Source organism: Lytechinus variegatus, chromosome 2 (assembly GCF_018143015.1).
Source record: "Lytechinus variegatus isolate NC3 chromosome 2, Lvar_3.0, whole genome shotgun sequence".
Lineage (NCBI taxonomy): Eukaryota > Metazoa > Echinodermata > Echinoidea > Temnopleuroida > Toxopneustidae > Lytechinus > Lytechinus variegatus.
The window spans coordinates 60,361,659-60,387,119 of record NC_054741.1 but is presented as its reverse complement, the minus strand read 5'-3'; the positions used below and the strand labels follow the sequence as shown (position 1 = coordinate 60,387,119).

At 36.4% G+C, this 25,461-nt stretch overlaps 2 protein-coding genes and 1 non-coding gene across 3 annotated transcripts; 1 reads left to right on the top strand and 2 right to left on the bottom strand.

Annotated features, from left to right (window-relative positions):
• Positions 1-2,239: 2,239 nt before the first annotated feature.
• On the bottom strand, positions 2,240-2,836 carry LOC121406900 (putative nuclease HARBI1). Its single transcript, XM_041597772.1, has one exon. It carries the CDS (start codon positions 2,834-2,836, stop codon positions 2,240-2,242), a length of 597 nt encoding a protein of 198 aa, XP_041453706.1.
• Positions 2,837-14,853: 12,017 nt separating this feature from the next.
• Positions 14,854-24,757, top strand: LOC121408521 (glutenin, high molecular weight subunit DX5-like). Its single transcript, XM_041600006.1, has 5 exons — positions 14,854-15,038; positions 16,758-16,911; positions 18,388-18,525; positions 19,945-20,014; positions 21,905-24,757. The coding sequence occupies exons 3-5, from the start codon at positions 18,473-18,475 to the stop codon at positions 22,859-22,861; spliced, it is 1,080 nt and encodes a 359-aa protein (XP_041455940.1). The 5' UTR covers positions 14,854-15,038; positions 16,758-16,911; positions 18,388-18,472; the 3' UTR covers positions 22,862-24,757.
• TRNAA-AGC lies at positions 15,983-16,058 on the bottom strand. Its single transcript has one exon. It is a non-coding gene; the product is annotated as a tRNA-Ala (tRNA).
• Positions 24,758-25,461: the final 704 nt, after the last annotated feature.

Here is a 25,461-nt window from a genome sequence, read left to right as displayed (position 1 = left end):
TCCATCTGTACGGATAATTAAGAATCATTAAATGATATCTTTGAAGCCGCATCATGTTTGGTTTCCTTTACAAGATGGCAATAATACTATTTTTTATAAAGAGCTGTAATAGTTTTGTGTTTCCCCCAAAATGTACTGAAACAAAAAAAATGAAATTATTTATAGCTTTTGACATTATCAGTTACAATCTTTTCCTTTACACAATATGATAGGTGTTGTGTGTGATGTGTGAAAGTAAGGTGCGCGCGTGTGTGCACTGTAAAAAAGGTTCACCTAATAGTGGGTAAAATGTGAATATGCATGTTGGTTGGGTAAACAAATGTTTGTATATTTTGTAAGATTTTACACATTGTTGCGTTGAAATAGCCCGATATGGGGTAAAAAAATACCAGCAAACATTCATGTTCCTTTTCTACCCAATATTGGGTAAAATTTTACTAAGGCCCGGTCCCACTGGGGGGAAGTTGAATTACGCATGAATTGCGAATACAAATTTCGGTCATTCGTTGTCATCCGCATTAAATTTGGCAAAAAAAAATAAAAATCCGCTTTAAAATTGCGGATACATAAAAGATGTACAGCGAACAAATTACGATTAAAAGCGGAAATATCACGAATAAAAACGAATTACCTTGCGAATGCTATTTTACGAGGGATATTGCTTGTAAAATTGTGGAATGTATTGCAGACATTGCGAAAATGTAACGAAAGTAATGCGGAAGTATAACACATGTATTGCGGACAAAAATAGGATGCTAAACGATTATTGCGGAAGTATTAAGTATGCATAGAGAATGCAATGCGCACGTGGTGCGGAAACAACGGTCGCATTGCGAATGTGATACATTTGAATCGAGACCATATAAAAGAAGAGCACTCCACTCTTCAGCGTCGTGCTTGAACCTCCACTGTGTCAACAAGGTTTTGGCCCCTTCGCCATTCTCCAGGAACTATTTGTCCATTCTTCAGCTGCCGGTCCACAAGCCTGTTCTGTAGGACTGGGTAGCGGGTGCGCATTAGGTTGTAGAGCAGAATGCAAGTCTTCAGTATCAGCCTGACTGTGTCGGCATGGTGCTGCATGGTGGTGAGAAGGACTTGGAATCTATTCGCCATGATACCAAATGTGTTCTCGACGACTCTCCTGGCCCTCGACAGCCTGTAGTTATAGATACGCTCTTCCCTGGTCAGGGCCTTTGCACTGTATGGCTTCATTAGGTATGTTCTCAGAGAGAAAGCATCGTCGCCCACAATGAAGTATGGGACATCTTGGGTGTCATTGGGTAAGTATGGAAGCTTAAAAGTGCCACCGAGATGTTGAGATAATTATCTCGGGAAGTCGACATCTTGATAGCAAAAGATAAGATGACGAGATCCCAGATCTCATCATGTCGACATCTTTTAGAAGAGATGATGAGATGACAAGATCCTGGATCTCATCATGTTGACATCTTGTAGAAGAGATGATGAGATGACAAGATCCCGGATCTCATCATGTTGACATCTTGTAGAAGAGATGATGAGATGACAAGATCCCGGATCTCATCATGTCAACATCTTTCAGAAGAGATGATGAGATGACAAGATCCCGGATCTCATCATGTCAACATCGTGTAGAATAGATGATGAGATGACAAGATCCAGGATCTCATCATGTCAACATCTTGTAGAAGAGATGATAAGATGACAAGATCCCGGATCTCGTCATGTCGACATCTTTTAGAAGAAATGGTCAGATGACAAGATCTTCGATCCATGATCATGTCATCTAATCATCTCTTCTTAAAGATGTAGACATCTCGTCATCTTATCTTTTGCTATCAAGATGTCGACTTCCCGAGATAATTATCTCAACATCTCGGTGGCACTTTAAGCTTCCATAGGTAAGGGATCTGGATTTGGTCAACCCATAATGTCGCCGTTCTCGAGACCTTGCTTCAGCTCACTTTGGTTGTATATTTGAGCATCTGATGCGGAACCGTTTCCTGATACGTCAGCCCAAAGAACCTTGTAGTCAGAACTGACCAGGGCAACTAAAATGATACTGAAAAAGCCCTTGTAGTTGTAATATTCCTAGCCTGAGTTTGGGGGAGCTTTGCATGCCACATGCAGATGTCGACATGATGAGATCTGGGATCTCGTCATCTTATCTTTTGCTATCAAGATGTCGACTTCCCGAGATAATTATCTCAACATCTCGGTGGCACTTTTAAGCTTCCATAGGTAAGGGATCTGGATTTGGTCAACCCATAATGTCGCCGTTCTCGAGACCTTGCTTCAGCTCACTTTGGTTGTATATTTGAGCATCTGATGCGGAACCGTTTCCTGATACGTCAGCCCAAAGAACCTTGTAGTCAGAACTGACCAGGGCAACTAAAATGATACTGAAAAAGCCCTTGTAGTTGTAATATTCCGAGCCTGAGTTTGGGGGAGCTTTGCATGCCACGTGCTTGCCATCAATAGCGCCGATTATGTGAGGAAAGTTCCACCTCTGCAACCAGTCATTGGCAATTTCACGCCATTGTTCATCGTTGGTAGGGCAAGTCATCTGTTCATCAAGGTACTCTTCTGATATGGCTGTACATACTTCTCTGACAACTTTGCTGATTGTGTTGTGAGGGACCCTCCAACCGTACTGCATGTCCCTGTATTTTGAACCAGAGGCAAGATGGCGTAGGGTTATGGCCACTTTGAGTCCAGGCTCTAAGTTCGCTCTGAAGTTGGTCTGTGTCTTGAGCAGTCGAGGAGTGAGCCGGTTCACCAGTTCGTCAAACATGTCTGGGGGCATTCTCATAAAGTTCTGGAAGGCACGTGGATCTTCGTTACGCAGCTCCACCATCAATCTATCGTACATGCCCAGATCTAGTCTTCTGCCAATCCAAGGTCTCACCCAGACAGCTCTTTGATTTCTCCTTCGCTTTCTTTTCCGTATTTGGATCAAACGTTGAACTTTGAAGAGAAGATTGTTATGTTGTTGGATGGCTGCAACTATCAAATGTCCGTGATGATCCATGGCAACATCCTATATTCTACACAACTGTTCTTAAAATGACGGTCAAATTTCATTTTCTGTTACATTTATATAGTAATCTGGGTTTACGATGAATGTTTGCTGTGTACTCGCAAATTGTTCGCGAAACAGTCGTAATACAAACGCACTATTCGTGACCAGTCTGTAAGCATTCTTTATAAATTATTATAGCTTGGTATAAAGTCGTATTAGGCACGCTATGCATTCGTTTCGCATTCTATCTCAGTCCGCTACTTATCCGCAATCCCCTGTCCGTTGCGGATATCACAGGATAACTGCGAAAATTCAGCGCATACATTGAGTACGCATTGCGTATGAATTGCGCATATAAACCGGATGATTTCCGCTCCCAGGAGTTTTGGGCAGCCCAAAACTCCTGGGAACGGAAAAAATGTGCCTTTGCGGATGATTACGGACATGTGCGGAAATTAACCGTCTTAAAACAGCATACTTTACGAATATTGCGGATGTTTAGCGTCTGTAATCAAATTTTATCCGCAATTTATGCGCAATCCATCCTAAATGTCACTGGGACCTGGCCTTTAGTGTTTTTAGAGTGTGTGGGTCAGAGAAAAGAGAGGTTGTGTATGGGTGAGAGAGAGAGAGGGAAGGGGGGGGAGTGGTTGTGCATGTGCACATGTGCACGATGGGTGGGTTTAGGTATATGATTTGAGATTTATTCAGGAATTTTTATTTGGCAAAAATATATTTTTATGAAAATATATAAAACCATCATAACATAAAAATATGATCGAATTCATCAATGTGTCTAATATGAAAAAAAAAACAGATTTTAAGCATTCAATTTTTCAGTATCGATAGATGTAAAGAAGTTTTATTATTTTTTATAATTGTATTGTTATTATTGTTATGTATATGTATATGTTATATGTTATGTATATTATGGTAAATATACGTCTATATACTATTTTAAACTTACTTTCATTGGCTATCATTTATGATATATTTTAATATTTTCTTGTTTTCAGGAAAAAAGAAAACATCATTTAAGAAACAAAAAAACCAACAACAACCAAGCAAACAAAACGAAACGAACAATAAAAAATGTGTTCTCAGTTTATGTGTGATGATACGTATGTGGATGTGACGCATTTGCTAGAAATCCAGGAGTCCTTCCTTACCGTTTTGTTGATCAATCTTATCACGCAAGAAGTTTGCGGGTATAGAATATTGATTTCCATTTGAGGTGGTATCTTTCCATCCAGTAGCACTCAAATCAGCGACTGTAGATCGATATACATAGACATCTAGTGGAAACGTATTCCAGTAAACAAGTAATGGGAGAAATAAAATATATAGACAAAAATCAAAGTTTGATGCCAAACAGGCATTACATATCAAAGCCAACCCCCCCAAAAAAAAAAAAAAAAAAACACAAGCATAACGTTTAAATTTCATCAAACTCGGATGTTGAGTGTGAAAAGTTTCGACATTTTTATTTTTTTTCAATCGTAACTTAACATTTCCTGACTAAGTAAGAGGATTGTATCATACACCACGTTCTCTTTCCTTACTTGTTAAATCAAATATTTTCGCTTTTCATTGGTGTGATGATAAATATTTACGTTTTTCATTATTATTGTTGTGATATATTAATTAAATTGTGAAATAAATGAACCTGTACACTTTAAAGTGTACAGTGTTCAACGTGCTTAAAATTTAAGAAAAAAATAAGCACGTCGTTTAAGCCCATCACTCTAACAACTGTTCAAACCTTTTAAACAAGTTGTTTAAAAAGTTTAAACAATTGCAAAAAAGATTTAAACAACTTGTTGTTTGAATAACAGGCATTTTTTACTGTGTATATATTTGTGAAGTATTGTTACAAGCAGGATGCTTTCAATTGTACCGGAGATTTTTTTTCTTGTTTAAAAACATCAATATTTCCTGATCGGGGAAGTGGAAAGCTAACAACAATTTGATCAAATAGGTAGATCTGGTTTATGCGAGTAAGATAATGCATGACTTACTATTCTCTTCAACTGGTTGTCCTTTATTCAAATTGGTGCCAATATCCAGGAGACTTTGTTCGAAGTTTTCAGGATTCAAAAGAAACTGAAGATCCTGTGAAAAGAAAATTGACATTGTCAATGCTTTTTTTTAGTATACATGGCGTATAATTTGGAATTATCTTTTACATGCCTGTGCATTTGATCATTTGACCTGCAAAAAAATGAATTAATATTAGATACATATACCTATATATATATATATATATATATATATATATATATATATATATATATATAGGTTCCCCAGAGCTATCTACCCTTTGGAATATTTAAAATATTTAATATAAATATTCAAAATAAAAGATTTGCCAAAGGTGTTGTACATGCATAGCTTGACACATTTGTATACTTTCTCCCATATACGTACACTGTATCAAAGCAATAGCTTTGATCCAGCTGAGGCATGGCGGCTTGTCATTGTTCAAAACCCAACTTCACCTGACAAAGGAAATTATAATTGGTATGGTGTCGAAAATCTGTCTATCTGACGGTCAATCGGATCAGGGTCGCCCTAGCCACTAACCCGTCTCTGTGGTCTAGTGGTTAAGGCACCGGCGTTCAAAGCTGGGGGCCCGGGTTCGATTCCCGGCAGAGACATTTTTTCGGCATCACGAGATCGAGGATCTCGTCTTCTTGTCATCATCATGACTCTTTTTCTCGTCTTCTCATCTCGTCTTCTTGGGCCACTTTTAAGCTTCCGTAGGATTTACACGAGACGAGATCCCAGATCTTGTCACGGATCTCGCCATCTGATCATCTTTCCATCATGTTGTACACATGACATAATGGTTATCTGAACGTCTGGGTGGCACTTTTAAGCTTCCATAAAATTGAAGTGAAATTTATGAAATAAAAACATGGTTGAATCATTTCGAATAAATACTTGTCAAATGATATGGAACAAACCCTTATTAGAACACTTGAACATATTAGACACTCACGCAAATATTTTAGTATACTCACAAGATATGCAGTAGCAGACTGGTTTGATGAATATGATGCTGTCGTTTCCAGTTCTTCACTTGGCTGTGTCATGACTGCCAGTGAAGTTGCTGGAGTTGTTGCTGGTGGTGTCATAGTTGGCGCTGTTGCTGGTGATGTTGGTATCGCTGTTTCGGTTGTTGATGCCGTTGTTGCTAATAGCATCGTTGCTGGTTGCGCCGTTGTTGGTATTGTTGGCTCCATCGTAGTAGAAGACGTTGATGCCACACCTTGCTCATCACAATTTCCATTAGTATATCGAGTAAGACTTGAGTTAGCCCCCGGTGTAGCGGTTGGACCGGACGTGAGGGATAGGATAGTGAATGAGTAACACCTATGGAAACTGTTGCCATTGAAAATGCTAAGATCGTTCGATCCATTAAACGAAGCTGAGAAAATGCTCTGACTCCCACCTAATACTAAAATAAAAATGTTATAATAATGAAATGAGCATTCGGAATTATTCAGACATCTCGACATTGTGACTGTTCACAGCGCATTCACAAGGTCGATGTGAATATGTGTTCCATAGTGTTGAAAATACAAATTTAACAGTGTTAAGTTGATTTCACACTGTGTTCCACACTGTGAATACACTGTGGAAAACGCTGTGGGACATCTTGGTCTAGTAAGTGCTATTCAAAGAAAGAAGCCACAAAGACATGGTCAAGAAACAGTCTCCATCAATATTTGAAGCTTATCTAATGCTTTGGTAAAAGTTCAGTAATGCAAATTACACTCGAGTAAGTGTTAAGGTATTTGTATAGCACATGGAACATCGTGTTTAATAGGTGCTCAAGGCGCTCTTGTGCTAACATACATGTAGGCTACCGATTCCAGCGCTCTCAGCTTTTTAAGGAATTATTTCCTGTACCCATTTTCCTGCTGAAGGAAGTTATGCCAGGGCTAGTGGTCATTTGACCTATTTTAAGCCATTAAAATTCAAATTTGGCATTGTTTGAGCTGTTAAAATTCAAAGTTGACAAGTATAGCCCTCTCTCACAGTAGTTTTTGTTTGATTTGTTTTATTTTAAAACAGCCTTTAGACCTCTTATCTTACTTCATAAATTCAGTAATTGGAAATTACAGACAGAGAATTTATCCTGAAATTGTCACCCCATCCATGCTTGAATATATAAAGACGACAAGAGCACGCAAGTATTACTTTTTGACCGGGCACCAGATCATAATAAATTATGATATACAAAATTATGTATTTGCTTTCCAATTAAAGAAATTGCTTTATTTTCTTCACATCATAATCGTTTCATGTATTAAAACAAGTGGAATGCCTCTGGCCGTCTCACCTGCATCACGCGGTTCAATATAGCAGCAGTGCTGACTTTGAATACTACTCTAACTCGCACAAGATGTTCAGTGATACATGGTTACTCTTATGTCCACTTTTTATGAACTAGACCAATAAACTTACAGAGATATGATGGTTATTCAACAAAAAACCCCAACATGGCCAAAGTTCATTGACCTTACATGACCTTTGACCTTGATCATGTGACCTGAAACTCGAACAGGATGTTCAGTGATATTTGATTACTCATATGTCCAAGTTTAATGAACTAGACCAATAAAGTTTCAAAGTTATGATGGTAATTCAACAGATACCCCCGATTCGGCCAAAGTTCATTGACCCTAAATGACCTTTGACCTTAATCATTAGGCCTGAAACTTGCACAAAATATTCAGTGATGCTTGATTACTATTATGTCCAAGTTTCATGAATCAGATCCATAAACTTTCAAAGTTATGATGGGAATTCAACAGATATCCCCAATTCGGCCAAAGTTCATTGACCCTAAATGACCTTTGACCTTGGTCATGTGACGTGAAACTCATGCAGGATATTTAGTGATACTTGATTGACCTTATGTCCAAGTTTCATGAACTAGGTCCATATATTTTCTAAGTTATGATGACATTTCAAAAACTTAACCTCAGGTTAAGATTTCAATGTTGATTCCTCCAACATGGTCTAAGTTCATTGACCCTAAATGACCTTTGACCTTGGTCATGTGACATGAAACTCTAATAGGATGTTCAGTAATACTTGATTAACCTTATGGCCAAGTTTCATGAACTAGGTCCATATACTTTCTAAGTTATGTCATTTCAAAAACTTAACCTCAGGTTAAGATTTGATGTTGACGCCGCCGCCGCCGCCGTCGCCGCCGGAAAAGCGGCGCCTATAGTCTCACTCTGCTTCGCAGGTGAGACAAAAAACCAATTTCGTAATCTTGAAAGGAATTGTTATCTGTTCTACGTGAAGCAAAGGCATACAGAACTGCTCTGAGTATTGGACGAGGAGGAAGAAAGCCAGCTGTATTAAGTTCAGAACATTATGGGACATTTTCTTGCTGAAGGAATTTGCGCCAGGGCTAGTGGTCATTCAATGTTGTTTAAGCCGTTGAAATTAAAATTTGGCATTGTTCAAGCTTTTAAAATTCAAAGTTGACATCTAGCCCCCACTCACGGTAATTTTTTAAACAGCCTTTTGACTTCTTATCTTACTTCACAAATTAACTGGATTTAAAAAGTTTCAGACGGATAATAATCCTCAAATTTTCGCCCCATTCCATACTGAATATAAACATGACAAGAGTAAACAGACATTTTATTTTGACCGGGCACCCGATCAAAATATGTTATGATAAAATTTGTACTTTTCCACTTAAATGTTTTTACTTTATATCCTTCACATCATAACCGTTTTAGGGAACACACATTCATATAATATTGTAATGAATGGGAACATTGATATTCACTCTTTAGCAATTTACCAAACCTAAAGACAGGCCTTATTAAAAAACTATTGTCCGTGTCATTTTCCTATATATGTAAATTGTATTAAAATAATCGAATTCGTAATCTAGAAATCAAGAAAATGTTGGATCTGTCCTACGTAAAGAACATATAATGCAATCTACCCACTTGGCACCTTAACAGTGTGACGTCACAATAATACCATCAATATTAATGAATTATATGTTTATTTATTTAAGTCGTGTTTGTAAACAATGTGTCTCATGAATAATTATCTTGCCCATTTTGTACCTGAATAAGAAACTGCGATTTCTGCTGTTAATGTGTAATAACCACTACTTCCGTCGACCAACGTCATACAGAACTGCTCTGAGTAGTGGACGAGGAGGAAGTAAGCCAGCTCTTTGCAGGACTTCTCGCTGCATTGTATGATGTCATTAGCTGCTTCAGTAGCATCGACACTGGTCCCAGAGTGGGTGACGGTGGCGTTAGTCACTGTAATATTACTCCTGACAGCAGCACTGCATTCGTTAAAGGTCTTTTTAGTGCATGTTAGTCCTGTTGTGGCTAAGCATAGCAATAATTCAATCACAGTTAATTATTTCGCTGAATTAATAATCAATTCATCAATTAAGAATTCTCAAATTATTTTCTTATTATTAATAAAAATCGATACGAGATACTTTCTCTGGGAATAAAAAAAACATATATAAATGTTCATCAAAATTTGGGAAATCATGAAGATACAATTTAAAAATGTAAATATCATTAAAGTAGAAATTAAGCATAAAACAATAAAAGTGCTAGTGAGTATCAAATAGCACATAATCAAATCGACAAAACAAATATGAAATGTTATTATTTTTACGTGATTACGCAGTACTCAGTGATTACAGAAAGTGCGAATCGCTATATATTGTCAAATGGATGTTATATAATATATATACATACATATATATATATATATATATATATATATATATATATATATATATATATATATATTGTAAAACCATTAAGTTAATGTCAAATTATTATTATTAGTTTCCATTGAACATAATGTACAAGATAAGAGTCGTGTTTAAGGGGGATACTTAATAGTTATTTGTAAACGAATGGTATGCATTAGCGTAAGTTTGGTAATGTATTTTAATGGTGACAGTTTTGCCTTTATCCATGACTTAACGACATAAGTTTGGGAATAAGAATTCTTATTCTATGCATAGGAATACTTTAATATGTTAATTAATTTGTTTAAAAAAATGGTTTGCTAAAATTTATGGTTTTAAGACATGAACGCGGTTACGATTATTTATGTTGATGCATTATTATGGTTTATAGTACAAACACCTTGGTATCAATGCAGACAATAAATTGACATGAGACGTTCATATAAATTTCATATACGTTAACAACAAATAATCGTCTTCAGGTGATTAAGACACTACTTTTTATAGCGAGACTACAACACGTGTTCACTATCAACATTCTACGTCATGATTATGAATGTAAACATGATAAAAGAAAGCAATTTTAATCGTCAAATATAAATTTTCTGAAAATTGAAATAATAGTTAGTTAGTGGAGAGAAAAATATTCAAATACAACTTACTCATCGAAAGACGGCTGCAAGATCCATTGGTCCCATTAATCAACTTCACCGAAAAAGAAGACACGAATGCACACTACAAAAAGACATTATTGATCATTGTTGGGCATATACATGAAGCCCACTGGGGGAAATCCGGTCCGAGCAGTGGGGGGGGGGGGGGTAGCAATATATTGACCTGACAATTCAAAATTTGGGGATATCCAACACCAATCGTTATATATACTGCGCTATATAACCATGTACGTAATACTACAATCCTTCAGCTTAAGGCCTATAACTATTTCGATTGCTATAATGTATATAGTCAATATCAGTTGCGAGCGAGCAAATTTTCACAAGTTGGGAGACAAAATGGTGTCCAAAAGGCTCTTTCAAGTGGTGTGCAATTTATTATCACACCACGGGCAATATATACGTAGGCATATATTGCACATGCGTAATTCTCTTTCGCGATTTTTTCGATGACTACATGTGTGTTGCAATGGATCTGTCGTGATAAAGTAATGAATTACAGTAAACATCAATATGAAAGCGAGCGAAGCGAGAGAGAAATTTTTCAATAGTTTGAAGACGTAATAATGACCAAAATCGTCTTTCAAGGTTTGTATGATAATCATGGAAGAAATGCAGTGAGTGAGCGTAGTGGGAGAGCCTTGAAACAGTTGCTGCATTCGTTGAAAATAATGTGTGATAAAGGTAAATTAACTATACATTAAGAAGAAAGGGGAAATATATAAAGAGCAAATAAGTCCATATTTTGTTCATTGAAAACTCACTGCTTGCTGGTTAAAGTTTAGATGAGAGTGAAAAAAGGACCATGATTATTTGGTTAAAGGGTGCTTTTTGAAATGATAGGTGGCCATCACAGGTCACAATATAAACTTCAAAAAAGGTTGAAATAACACTGACAATGATGCAAATAAGAGGAAATATTGCAGAAAGGAAAAAAAATCAATTATCTTTAGGATTACATTGTTATAGAATTAATTTGGTTTAAAGTCTCTTATTAACGGATGAAATTGTAAAGTGTGTGGGGGAATATTGCTGTCCTAACTTGCCTCAATGTTTCATTAACGGCTTGATTTGGTCAATGTCATCAGTAACTCTTCGTACACGTAACTTGAAGTGTAGGGTATGCCTATATTTTTTGTACAAATTATCCTCCGCTCCCAAAGATGATTTCTGATCAAAGATAAAACCATACTTAAAAGTCATTGGCACTGGCGGATCCATGGGGGGGGGGGGGTTGTCAAATATTCCTCGGGAAAATGTGTCCCCTTTTGAAAATCCTGGATCCGCCCCCGGTCAATGATATCATACAATTCATTAATAGATGTATTAAGTTATAACCATACTTGCATGATGCAGTGTATGTAACATTTGCATGCTAAAGTGTATATAACATTTGCAATAGGCTAAATGTAGGGATTTGTCATGGTCAAAATATTGTAGGATTGGATTGAGCGCGGGGGAGGAGCGACCGTGCGAGATATTTTGCGTTTTTTGAATGGAAACTTGGGTAAATTTAAGCAATTCGACCACAATTCAATATGAATCACAAATTAACAGTACGGTAATATCAATCATTTGATGATTAAAAAAATATCGATTTTGTCTTGAAAAGTGTGGGGAATGGCTGTACATGCCACCCCCTTTCCGAAAAGTTTGTGAGGGTGTGTGTGTGTGTGTGTAAGATGTGTAAAATAATATTCATATTGTATCGAAACCTTTTTCTTTGTTTTCAAATTAATCGGGACCAATTTTTGCTCCATTTTGTGTAGTGAAAACCATTTTTTTTCTTATAACATTTACATCAGCACACCCCCCGTCAAAATAATCGTTCCCAGGGTCATGCACTAAGCAACTCGTTCCATCCTATTTAACTTTATACTACATAGTATATGAGTAGAGAGAGGGGGGGAGAGGGGTTTAGAAGTGGGGGAAATGGAGAGAGATAGGGCGGCAAACAGAGATCTTTAATATTTTAAAGTATCCAGTAAATCGAGTGCCTACAAATACAAAAATAAAACTATCCATAATTGAAGGATATTGATGTGAAATTGATTGAATCAATTAAATTTGATTAAATCTTGTTAAAAAATTCCTGTACTCAAAAGAATGAAATCTAAACCCTTAAATTACAATCGGGGATAAAATTTTGAACGAGAATATCTAAAGATCTGATTGTCTAAAATTTGTCGAAATCGGGCCGGTAAAGCTTTAAGAGTTAATTTACTTAATATGATTACCTCAAAACCCAGTATAATATTGATAAAAACATCTTAATCTGCTTTGAGTCAGATTAATGCAGCTAAAAATATTTTGATTTTATTCGTTTACTTACCATCATGAGAATTCCACAAAAGGAAAATATCATCCTCCGTAAAAGCAAAGAGTTTTCGACCATCATCAAGGATTTTATTTTTTCAATCAGAAGTGTATAATCGATGTTTTATTAAATAATAATAAAATAAAATGAATATTTTTATGATGAATATACTCTCCTTTCCACTTATATTCTTTATAGTTTAACGGAAAGAAAGTCGAACAGAAGAATGGATGATCCTCGAATGGTGATTGCGAGTGCGCTTTTACGAGAAAGAGTTAGTGTCAATTCAAAAACAATATTTGGTTGTGAGACATTCGATGCGAATAGTATTACAGGCAAAATAGAAGAATTTAATCAGGTGATCGATACGGTTTGCCGCTTTGATGAAACCATCAATGCGAGAATTCCTACCGCCGCGCAGAACGAATTCAAGAACGCAGGAAATATGTTGAAATATGTTAAAAATGCCCATCAAATTACAAGGAACCGCTGAAAGGTATTTTTCTCCAAAATTTGAAGGACTGGAACATCAGAATGTCCTATGCGTTCGATCGGAGTCGACGAAAATTGCAAATATGTCGTTCGTCCAGAGTTGGGGACGAAACTGCTATTTTCATACTTTCAACAAAGACCTCATTGTCACGAATGACCTCATTGTCACGAATGACACACTAGACAATACATTTTCTATGTTCTCAAATCCGTCGTGTGCCGTGGACGTGGGAGCAAAAACGCCCTCTCATCATCATTACAAACCATGAGATCAAAAACACCTTTGTATTTGCGTTTATCTATTTCATGTACATACAGTTTGTTGTGACATCAGTAAATTCGAGGTGCTAGCAATCGGCTGGGACATCGGAGTATTGTAATCGAGATAATTTCATACATTATTCATTCATTGTGATAGTAGTATTACCTCTACTTTCTTCCCTCGTATGTCTGGCAGTTTTTCTATTCTTGTCGTTCAATTAAAAAAATTGTGTTTAAAACACAATTGTCGGATGAGGTCTGAATTGAAAGGCTGCAAATCGAGCAGAAGTAGTCATGAAGGATCAATAAAAACCATGATTCTTTTGTCTGTATCAACAGAGATGAAAATCCATTAAAAATCAAGCCCCTGCTGCTTCATTTTTGATGTTTTGTTGTGGTTTATGTAGTGATGGTTCTGTGAGATAACAAGGGTTTGAGTCTTGGTTTGAAATACCCATGCATGTTTATTTGTTTGTTTGTTATGTGTTTGCTTAGTTCATTCAGAGCTTGATTCCGTGTAAATGTTTATATTTAGGTGCGTGAAAACAAAAGAAACCGTTGAGGAACTCACTCATCACCACGGAAAGGAGAACAGTGATTTTCAATAGTGGCATTTTGCAATTTTTGAATTTTGACCTTGCCCCACATTTCAAGGCACTGCACCTCCATGTGAACCATAATCATTTCATGTAGATTATCATTTTAAAGAAAAATAATTAATCTATTCATTGGTATCAATCACAGATTGATATTCACTCCAGCTGAGGAGGGATTATCGATCAATATATGTATATATATATATATATATATGTACTTATTTCTTACTTAAGGCGAATTTCTGTGCAAAATAATCAACTGATGGGGGAATTTGGTGTAAAGGGGAATTTTACGATTCGCCTTAACGTTTCATACGCTCAGTTTTCCATTTTACCAAGGTATAATGGACTTTTCGCTATTACAACGATAGAGGGCATGTGTTTGTCAACCGTACTACAAAGTTTTGATCGTTTCGACGTATATCGATCTTGCGCTCTGTAATGTTGAAACAACTGACGCGTATATCCTACATACCCGAAAAGGGGGGAAAACTGTTCGTTACGGCGAATTTGTATATATCTTGTTTTTTTCTTCAGTAATAGGTATATATATTCATTATCTACCCAATATACATTTGTTCTATCAAATACCTATGTCATCCCTAAGTTTCATAACAAAAGATTGTCCCTATTGAAAACGAACAAGATTTTGTGAAAAGCCCACCCCTATTTTCCGAAGTTTCCGAGATACACTTTTGTATATCCTGTGACGAACTGCGCAAGCGCACTAAACACAGTATGCATATGCGCGCGCCCCAGAAAGCTGTTTTCCCTGCGGCGTCGCGCCCGGGCGGCCCGGGTGCAGACTGGGCCTGGGTACGGTCGGTCGTCCGCGTCGGTCAAGCGCCTAAACCAGTGCAGCCGACCGAACATGACGCCGAGAGGAAAGTTTCCTGAAACATTTTGATAGATTTCTAGCAACTTAACGGTAAGTGACCACTGTGCTTATAACACAAAACTATTGATCTGGACTTACGTTATCAGTCATGATTTGTATTTCTGATTTTGTCTGCCGTATTTTTCCTCTTTTCTTTTAAAAGTTGAGCACACATTGAAATTTTCTTTGGGCAAGTTTGGCTAGCCCAACGTTAAGCCTTCATTGCCGTGTTGAGTGCTGCCGAGACTTCTCTTCATGACATTAGTCCTAGGACTAGATCTGGCCTTAAAATCATTGATTTGAACACTTGATATGTACTTACTTAGATGGAAATATGTAGGGAAAATATAAATTTTAATTTCTGCATGACCCATGCTTATTACTTAGCATGTAATACAAATTATTTTTAAAATTTGGATATCAAAATGTGCCAACAATGTTTATTAACATTAAAAAGTTAACGTGGGACATTTTCCAAGTCAGCTACTTAAATGCCAAATTATGAAAATAAAAAAAGAATTCTATTTCACAGCCAGTCTGAAATGCTGTCATTGTGTTTAGTGACCTAAAAAAACATCACTTTGAGCACTGAAAACTTTTAGATTTGTTACTTCAGTGCACATACAGGTAAAATATGACAATAGCTAATTATGCATCGTATGCAAATTAATGTACTTTCCACTCTAAAGATTTTCCTAAACTTTTAGTACATTGTTAAAGAGGATTACTCCCAAGTGCACTGCAGAGGAATAAATTCTTTTGCACTTTGTTTGGGGTTACCCCCTAAAATTTGCAATTTTAACTGGACTAATTAATACAGGAACCAATAAAGCATGTGGTAAAATTTCATATGGTAAGTTACAGGAGCTCTTTTGAGCTTTAAAGGGAATCTTCACCATATACAGATTATTTGAAATGTGAAAAGAAAAGTCAATTGCCAAGGTTTCTGTATGTAATAAATTATTAAATACAGATAAAATTGAGCAAAGAAAATGGGGCTCCATCGGGATTCGAACCCGAGACCTCTGGATTGCTAGACCAGCGCTCTTACCACCTGAGCTATAGCAAGCCCTTGTGGTGTTCGTCCTCAGAAACCCCTTAACTTTCAATGCTCGAATGGTCAGAAGCTATAGAAACCTGGCATGAACTCGGGGTTGAAAACAACCTGGTAGTAAATGCGAGAGATCACGGTGAAGTGATGCAGCTTTTTAATTAAATAAATTATTTCATGAATAGAATATGTTTGGATACAGATAAAATTGAGCAAAGAAAAGTATTACATAGGAAGATATTGTAAAAATGCTTTATCAACTGTGCAACTGTGCTTGGAATAGGTGGCACACAATAGAACAATAGAGCAATAGCACAATGAATCAGTAGTCTGTAAATGCAGACCCTAAAAAGTTGTATTGTGAAGAGAGCACTTTTGCAATATCTTACTTCTTCGTGATTTCTGTTCTTGTTTTTTAGGGGTGATGGGGGTTTACTGATGAACCCTGTTTCACACATCAGATCATTTTTTCTGGGGTAGAGGTTCACTTTAAGGCAATAGGGGTTTTAAAAAAGCAGTCCTTAATGCTCTGCTTTTTGCTTACACTATAATTGATTTTTCCTTTCTTTTCAGAATATTCTTTTGCACTGATAACACTCTACTAAACCTAATGTACAAAATATTCCAATACTTTAGGTCTTTTCTATTAGAAGACAAATATCTTTATTCAATTTTTTTTAAACCAGAAGTATAATTGTGTGCTCTTTTGTTATTTGAAGGTCGAGGTGTTGTTGCTGCAAAGGACATAACACAAGGTCAATTTCTAGCAGAATATCAAGGAGAACTAATTAGTGAAACTGAACTAGAAAACAGGGAAGAGCAGGCAGAAAGTGTATTTCGGTACACTTTCTCTTGGAGAGGAAAAAATCTTTGGTAAGTATTGTATTATTCTAGCTGTATACTTTCGTGATTGAAAATAATAAATGGGAACAGGTCAACAATTTCACATGTGTTTCCCACCAATTTTCAATTTGAAAATTTCGTCATTAATCAATATCTATCTTAGTTCAAAAAGTGTGAAAACCATTGAAGTGATTAAAAATTCACTGTGAATGTTATTAGCCGTTACCCAGATATCCATCTTAAACAAAAGTGTGGTAATACTGCTTTCATTTTACAATATGTTTCGTGATCCATCTTCCAGCCATTGATTCACTCCATCCTTTTCCCCCACTATAACTTAATGGTATTCGAAACAAAGTTATGCGCCTGTCAATTGTTTCCCCGGCTCCTTGGTACCTGGGCCTTAGCCGGGACTTCACCCCCTCTGAGCTGACAAATCCCCGCCGACTTCCCCACTGGGCAAGGCATCTTCGGCGGCGAGTCACCGACGAAGTCCTGGCCCCCATACCACCGAAGAACTTTTCAATCGTGGACGAGGTCCAGGTCCCCATACCGCTTGGGAAATTTTCAATCATGGACGAGGTCCCGGCCCCCATACCACGGGGGAATTGGTCAAATCCTGGATTAGGTCCCGGCCGGCCCCCATACCAGGGGAGAACTTTTTAGAAATATTGGGAGAAACTACCGTTCTTGACGAGTTCTGGCCGGCTTCGGAGCTTTCATGGAGGTGTCACATAATTTGTTTTCTGTGTGTTGTATGAATATAAAAATCGCCATTTTTGCAATGATTCATTTGACTGTACAGTGTTTCCCAGGAAAAAAAACAAGATGTAGCGAGGGATTACAAAAATTTTATCACAATTGTGAATACTGAAGCTTCGATCCTCTTCTTTCATCCTATACTAAAATATGACATAAGCTTCACGCATGAGTGAATGACAACAATATGAAGCAGGGCTTCCAAAAATTTCACTTCACGATACCTCAAATTCCAAATGATATTTTAGAAGACATTTCTTTTCATTGGAATATGAAATTAATACTCGTTTATGGGTAATGTTCTTGCCTTATGACACCTCAATGAATAAGAATGACCTGAATACCGGGGGGCCAGGGAAACAACTGACAGGCGCATTACATCAACATCATCCCCTTGCTGGATGATTGAATCGGGGGAGGGGGGGGATGTGACGGGTTTCTCTCTTTTTACAATATGTTGTTTTTTCAAGACGATAACTGGTAGTCCTAAAAAAGTATCTAAGTTAAGTTGTACCTATGATCTCTTGTTATCTGATGAGGATAGCATATCTAAAGAACTGACAGACTAATTTTGTGTAAACATAATATGAGTATATGTTGTGATGCAAGAGAAACTGATTTTTCAGGACTTTAAATAGACCAAAAGTCAAGGATGAGAGGTCACATCTTACACCGATAAAAAAGTAAATAGTAATTGGTTTCACTTCTCAATTGCATTTCTGACGCACTTTTTTCAATCTTTCTTAGTGTGGATGCCACAGATGAACCAACTACCAGAAGTCTCGGGAGGCTGTTCAACCATGGTTACAGTGAATCTGAAAGGAACTGCAGAATGAAATTAATTGCATTCAGTAATAAACCCCACCTGTGCCTATTTAGTACATGGTTAGTACCCTGCATGAAAAGTTGAGAGTGCATAGGGATAGATTTTGCTTGGTGAATAAGTCATTTAATTACATTTTCTAATAGAAAAAGACTAAATACCAATATCAGTAAAATAAAGACTTTACAGAATCATTAATGCTATAAATTGCAGATAAATTTATTTTTGTTTTGTATATGGGGAGTAATGGCTACTATATTTCTCCGTTGTTATCAATTCATATTGACTGCATACCTGCACCAAGGAGGAGGGGCAGGAAGGAAAAGTGGGGTTAATTTTAGACGCGCCGAACATGTCACCGGCCCTTTTCGCTCTTTTAAGTTAGAATATTTCATCAGAATACATAAATAAGTGACACCACTAAATTATATTTTAGTTTTTATTTAAATCAGGTTCAGTTTCCAAATGTTGGCAACTTCTTTATTCTGAAAATGATTTTTGGCTTTTCCATTTGTTACCTTAATAATATCATTAAGCATATATTTTAAAAACTATCATTAGGAATTAGGCAAGATTTATTAGGTACATAGCTTGTCATACACACGATAGTAAACCAGATCAGTTTCAGGCCTGAAACCAAACTCTTATCTGTCATCATATCAATTAAATGATTCTTGTGTTGGGTAGATAAGTACAGTTTAATAAATTCTTGCCATTATCCCAACATGGATAAACACTGATTGACAGTGCGTGTCTGAGATGCTATGAAAAAAAATCACAGGTATATACGACCACGACCTCGTGATAACTAGACAGGTGTCTTACCACTAGACCACAGAGCCAATGACTGAGGCAGCAGGTTCGATTCGTATAATAGCCGTTGCATGGTTTAATACGAATCAAACCGCTATAGGGATTTAAACCAATGCAAACTTGGCTCAAGTATGTACATGTATAAGCATGCAGAGCTGAACTGATTAGATTGTGGGGGAAATAGGTCAAACGTCAAAGGTCAATAAAGGTTAAAAATCCTGTATAAAGTGAAGGGAAAATCTTTGTTACTGCGATAACTTGAGAACTACTAGAGGGATTTCAACCAAAAGCGGCTGAAGTGTGAATGAATGTGCAAAGATAAACTTTTTAGATTGTTGTGTGTCATGGGTCAACAAGAGTAAAAAAAAGTCCTGTAAAAATATGAAAATCTTATTACTGCAATAATTTGAGAAACACTAAAGAGATTTCAACTGCACAGTGTAAAGTATATTGGATTATTTTTACCTGTACATGTAGATATTTATTTAATTAATCAGAGGCATATTTGCGACACGGTCATATTCATCTAGTGTCAAACATACGAGATTCATGTTAAATTCAAGAAAAATTTTATTAAAAAAAAAACGTTATACTTAAAATAAGGTTCGTGAAAAAAGCAAGTAAGCAGCCAAGTAAAGTTGTATGTTTATTTGGTATTCTCTTAACAGGAATATTCTATCTGGTACTGAGCTCCTATATGATTATGGAATCAAGAAGGGAGAAGAGCCATGGAAGCAGGTACCTAGCTTTACTCTATAAATTTGTCATTGGCCTATAGTGTTCTTCATTTGTGTAGCATGATCTGAACTCAATTCAGTCATCTCTTCTGCACCAAAGTTATACTTGCAATTTCTACATGTTGTTACACAACTCTTTCAAGAACAAAATGAATGTCAAGAAAAAAAATGAATGTCAGTAGCATGTTAAAGTTGACTTAAGCCATTTGACTCTTTTCATATCCTATCATTTCATCTTATTTCAAACACATGTAAACAATATGGAATTAAAATGTATTTTTGTTTCAATTTTCTAGAGAATATGTAAAATGTTTCATTAAATTAGTGACATTTCCAGCTACCTGTATTTGGTATACCTAGATGATTGTAAACATGAGTATGGGCCAGAACTGCCTTTATTGTGAGAAAATTCAGGCATTATGTTTTATTATACCATTGTTGCCAAATAAAATCTTTTGAATTTTGCCAGAGGGGTCCAAAAAATTATGCCAGATCATGCAAAATTTTCTGAGAAGAAAAATAAAATGGAGGTTGTACATTACATTTAGCCCAATGACAATCAAAAAACAAAAAAAAAAGCCAATAAAAGCTGGAAGAAATTATGAAACAATGGCTATTTTATCATCATTGAAATCATTTGACCATTGCAAAATTATGCCTAGGTTTAATAAAAACATGCTAAATTTTCTCATATTGTCAGTAAATAAATGGTAGATGCTAGGAAGATCAAAATTATGCCAGAAAGCATAAGGTCGTGTGTCACATATTGGGGTATAGTAAAAGGGCGGAGGCGTTACATTTTTCAGGAAAAAATGCCATATTTTTTGACATAGCATGAAAACCGTGTACAGTTGTGAGCTGTGCAATGTTTCATATTGTAGATAATCTATTAGGCTACATGTCTGTGAAGTTCCATCTTTGTCCTGCTAATAGTTTTAGTACAAAAATAATTTGAATCGAGTAGGGTAGGGGGCGGAGGAGCCTACGGTGGAGGCATGTGTTAAAGCATAGGGATTTTGCATTTTTGTTCCTTATTCTTTCTTGCATTATATTTATGCATACAATCAGTCTTATATGTTGGTTGATATATCATTCTTTTCAGAATTTAAAGGGCTTGAAATAAACAAGAAGCAGATTGTTCAAAATTCAGTTAATTAATTTTTATTAATTAATCAATTAAAACATACTTCATGCATGCACCCTCATACACAATGCATGCATGTACATGTACCAAATATTGCAACAAAATATCCCATAAAAATGTATCTTAATACTGGTTTGCGGTAATCTCAAATGAAAGAACACATTTCTTCCTTAGTATTAAACAATTCTTATATCAAAAAATTAATTAATTAATGGATTAATTAATCTATCAATTAATTTGTAGATGTTTTTTCACCAGATTTGTTTTCCTTTTTTGGACACCTTGTAGCGCGGTTGGACAAAATTATTTTGTGTTACAAGTTTATAATTTTTTAAAGCATAGGGTCTTATTAACACAATCCAAGTTGATTCATTTCAATTGGTGAAAGGAATAAGAAATTACTGACCATAGAAATGGTGGCACTTTTTAAACCATTTTTTCTTGCAACACTGTGTATAGCTTTTATTTCACACCCTGTACGGGTAAAAAAGAATTTTAATCATCTTCCTTACAATATAAGCTTTCAATATATATATACTTTTATACAGGTCTGATTTACTATAAAACAACTAGAGACATTTGATTGTGACAATGCGTATTTCTCCAACTTTTTGAACATGTAACGCATTTTGCCCCCAACTCATGACACACGACCATAATTATGTCATATTTGGAAATTATGAACATTTCACTCATGCAATACATGTATTAATTTGTATTTTATGTCATGCATTCTGTCCCTTACAGGAGCCCCAGCATGGCAAATCCTCGCAGCAGCCACAGCCTTGCACATCCTCAAAGGAGTGCCAGCCTTGCCACTCCTCAAAACAGCCCCAGCCTTGCCAATCCTTACCGGAGCCCTGGTTTTGCCCATCCCCAAAGAATACCCTGCCTTGCCAACCACAACAGCCACAGGCTGGCCCATCCTTACAGGAACCCCAGCCTGTCCAATCCACACAGCAGCCACAGCCTGGTCAATCCTCACAAGAGCCACAGCCTGGTCAATCCTCACAAGAGCCAGAGCCTGGTCAATCCTCACAGCAGCCACAGCCTGGTCAATCCTCACAGCAGCCCCAGCCTGGTCAATCCTCACAGCAGCCTCAGCCTGGTCAATCCTCACAACGGCCCCAGCCTGGTCGATCCTCACAACAGCCACAGCGTGGTCAATCCTCACAACAGCCCCAGCCTGGTCAATCCTCAGAACAGCCACAGCATGGCTCGTCCTCACAGCAGCCCCAGCGTGGTCAATCCTCAAAACAGATAAACGCCTGGTCAATCCTCACAACAGCCACAGCCTTGCCAATCCTTACCGGAGCCCCGGTTTTGCCCATCCCAAAAGAATACCCTGCCTTGCCAACCACAACAGCCCCAGCCTGGTCAATCCTTACAGGAACCCCAGCCTGTCCAATCCACACAGCAGCCACAGCCTGGTCAATCCTCACAGCAGCCACAGCCTGGTCAATCCTCACAAGAGCCAGAGCCTGGTCAATCCTCACAGCAGCCCCAGCCTGGTCAATCCTCACAGCAGCCTCAGCCTGGTCAATCCTCACAACAGCCCCAGCCTGGTCAATCCTCAGAACAGCCACAGCATGGCTCGTCCTCACAGCAGCCCCAGCGTGGTCAATCCTCAAAACAGCCAACACCTGGTCAATCCTCACACTCCACCATTTTTCATCTGATTTCAATTCCGCTTGCTTTATGTGATAGCACTAGGTGATGGCTACAATACTTCTTCACAGAATTTTGACCTTTGACCTTGATTTTTTACCTATATTGTTAATTGGCTACAAAATGCTACTCCTTCGCCATTTTTCATCCGATTTCGATTCCGTTTGCTTTATGTGATAGCACTAGGTGAGGACTACAAAACTTGTTCACAGAATTTTGACTTTTGACCCCTTTGACCTATATTGTACATTGTCTACAAAATGCTTCTCCTTCGCCCTTTTTTACCCGATTTCGATTCCGTTTGCCTTATGTGATACCACTGATCGTGATATAATGGGAATTTTACATTATCGGCGGGGACATATATTACGCATCGCGTAATTTACTAATCCACTTGTTGGAAATTATTTTACCATAAATTATGAAAATATAATGAAATTCAATCCACACATGAAGTTAATACACACATTCATGCTATTTCTAATGTCTCATGATGTTTAGAGCGCTGATTGGTTGAGAGGATGTAACTTACTTGGGGGAATTCACCCCAGATATTGATGTAATGTCAGTGGATGAAGAAAAATACAATGATCAGACTGAAAATTTGAGCAAAATTGGATGAGTTATGAGTTTTCAACATTTTAATTTACACCTTTCATGGGCTCCTTAAATTGGCAACCTTTTAGGCACAAAATGGCTGCTTGCATGGATAACACTCCATTCACTTTGTACACAGAATTTCAAAATTTCTTCTTTTTGAAGAAAAGTACTAAAAATTTTCCTTTTCATTTTGGGAAGAATCCTATTGATTATTCCTTGTCCATTTTTCTTGAAAAAGAACAGAATGTGAAATTATGTGTACAAAGTGAATGGATAGTTCTCCATCTTGACAGCCATTTTGTGCCTGTAGGTTGCCAATTCAAGGGGTGTAAATCAAAACTTGGAAATTTCATAACTTTTGAATGGATCATCCAATTTTGCGCAAATTTTCAGTTTGATCATTATATATTTTTTTTCATCCACTGACATCATATTAATGTCTGTGGTTAATCCCTTTTTATAATGAAAAGACATGTTATACATGGCACTTAAAAGGAGAGTCTACCCCAAAATAATAATTTTTTGACAGGAGCACAAAAAAAATTGGCGAGCAGAACAAAATTAGCTCGAGGGAAATCGGACAACTAATAACAAAGTTATGAAATTTTAAAGATGTGAAAAAACGGGCAAATCAGTGAAAATTTTCAGACATATTGCCAATTTGATGACGTCATGGGTGCACTACTAACTATTCATAAAATTTATATTTATGGTTCAAAATTCATCACTTCTACAGAAAGATACAAAGTTTGTATTAATTTAAATATGCAAATAGAGGAGCTACATACCTATCAAGGAGATATCCAATAGCCAATGTTTTGAGGAAATCATATTTTTTGGGAAAAAAGTAACATTTTATAACATTGATATCAATATGATAAATGGCAAATTGTGCACCTATGACATCATCAGTTGCCAATTTGTCTAAAAATCTAAACATTCATAACTCTCTTATTAGTTGTCCAATTTCACTCAAACTTTTTTGTTCTACTCACCAATTTTCTCTGTTTCTGTTGAAAAATTATTCTTTTTGGGTAGACTCTTCTTTTAAGCTGTTTTGCAAAAACACAAATTTTGTCAATCCAAAATTTATGTTATATTGTTTTGTCAAAATCTGATTTCAGAACGATGCAAAACTTTTTTTCTTCGTTTATGAATTGTTCAACATGCTCAAACAAAATCTGGATTTGGCAGATAACCAGTTTTGCAATCCTACATGCCCCTTTGTCTATGTTCAACAATTTTGAGAATTTTTTTTTATGAAGAAAAATATTTAATGATAAATGCATTCTAATGTCCATATATTAGCTTTTGAGTTATTATGATAACATTGCAGAGAGTTCATTTAAATGTTGTATAATCAAATTTCCTATTTAAAAAAATGGATTTTCTTACAGAATTTGGTATTATGTGCAAAAGGATATACTACTCTTCAACAACTTTGAGCATTTATGAAAACAATATTTAATGATTAATGCATCTAATGTCCATATATTAAGTTTATTTATATATTTTAGTTTATCATGATAACATTGCAGAGAGTTAATCTAAATGTTATATAATCAAGTTTCATATTTTACAAATTGATCTTCTTGTAGTTTATGCAGTGTTTTAAGAATTTGATTTTGTGTGCAAAAGGATGTACTACTCTTCAACAATTTTGAGCATTTATGTAGAAGAATATTTAATGACTAATGCGTTTTAAATTTCCATGTATTAGCTTTCAGGTTTTTATGATAACATTGCAGAGTTAATTTAAATGTTATATAATCAAGTTTCATATCTCACAAATTGATCTTCTTGTAGTTTATGCAGTGTTTTATAGAATTTGGTATTGTGTGCAAAAGGGTGTACTTCTTTTCAAAAAATTTGAGCATTTATGAAGAAAAATATTTAATGATCAATGCATTTAAATGTCCATATATTAGCTTTCAGGTTTTTATGATAACATTGCAGAGTTAATTTAAATGTTATATAATCAAGTTTCATATTTCACAAATGGATCTTCTTGTAGTTTATGCAGTGTTTTATAGAAG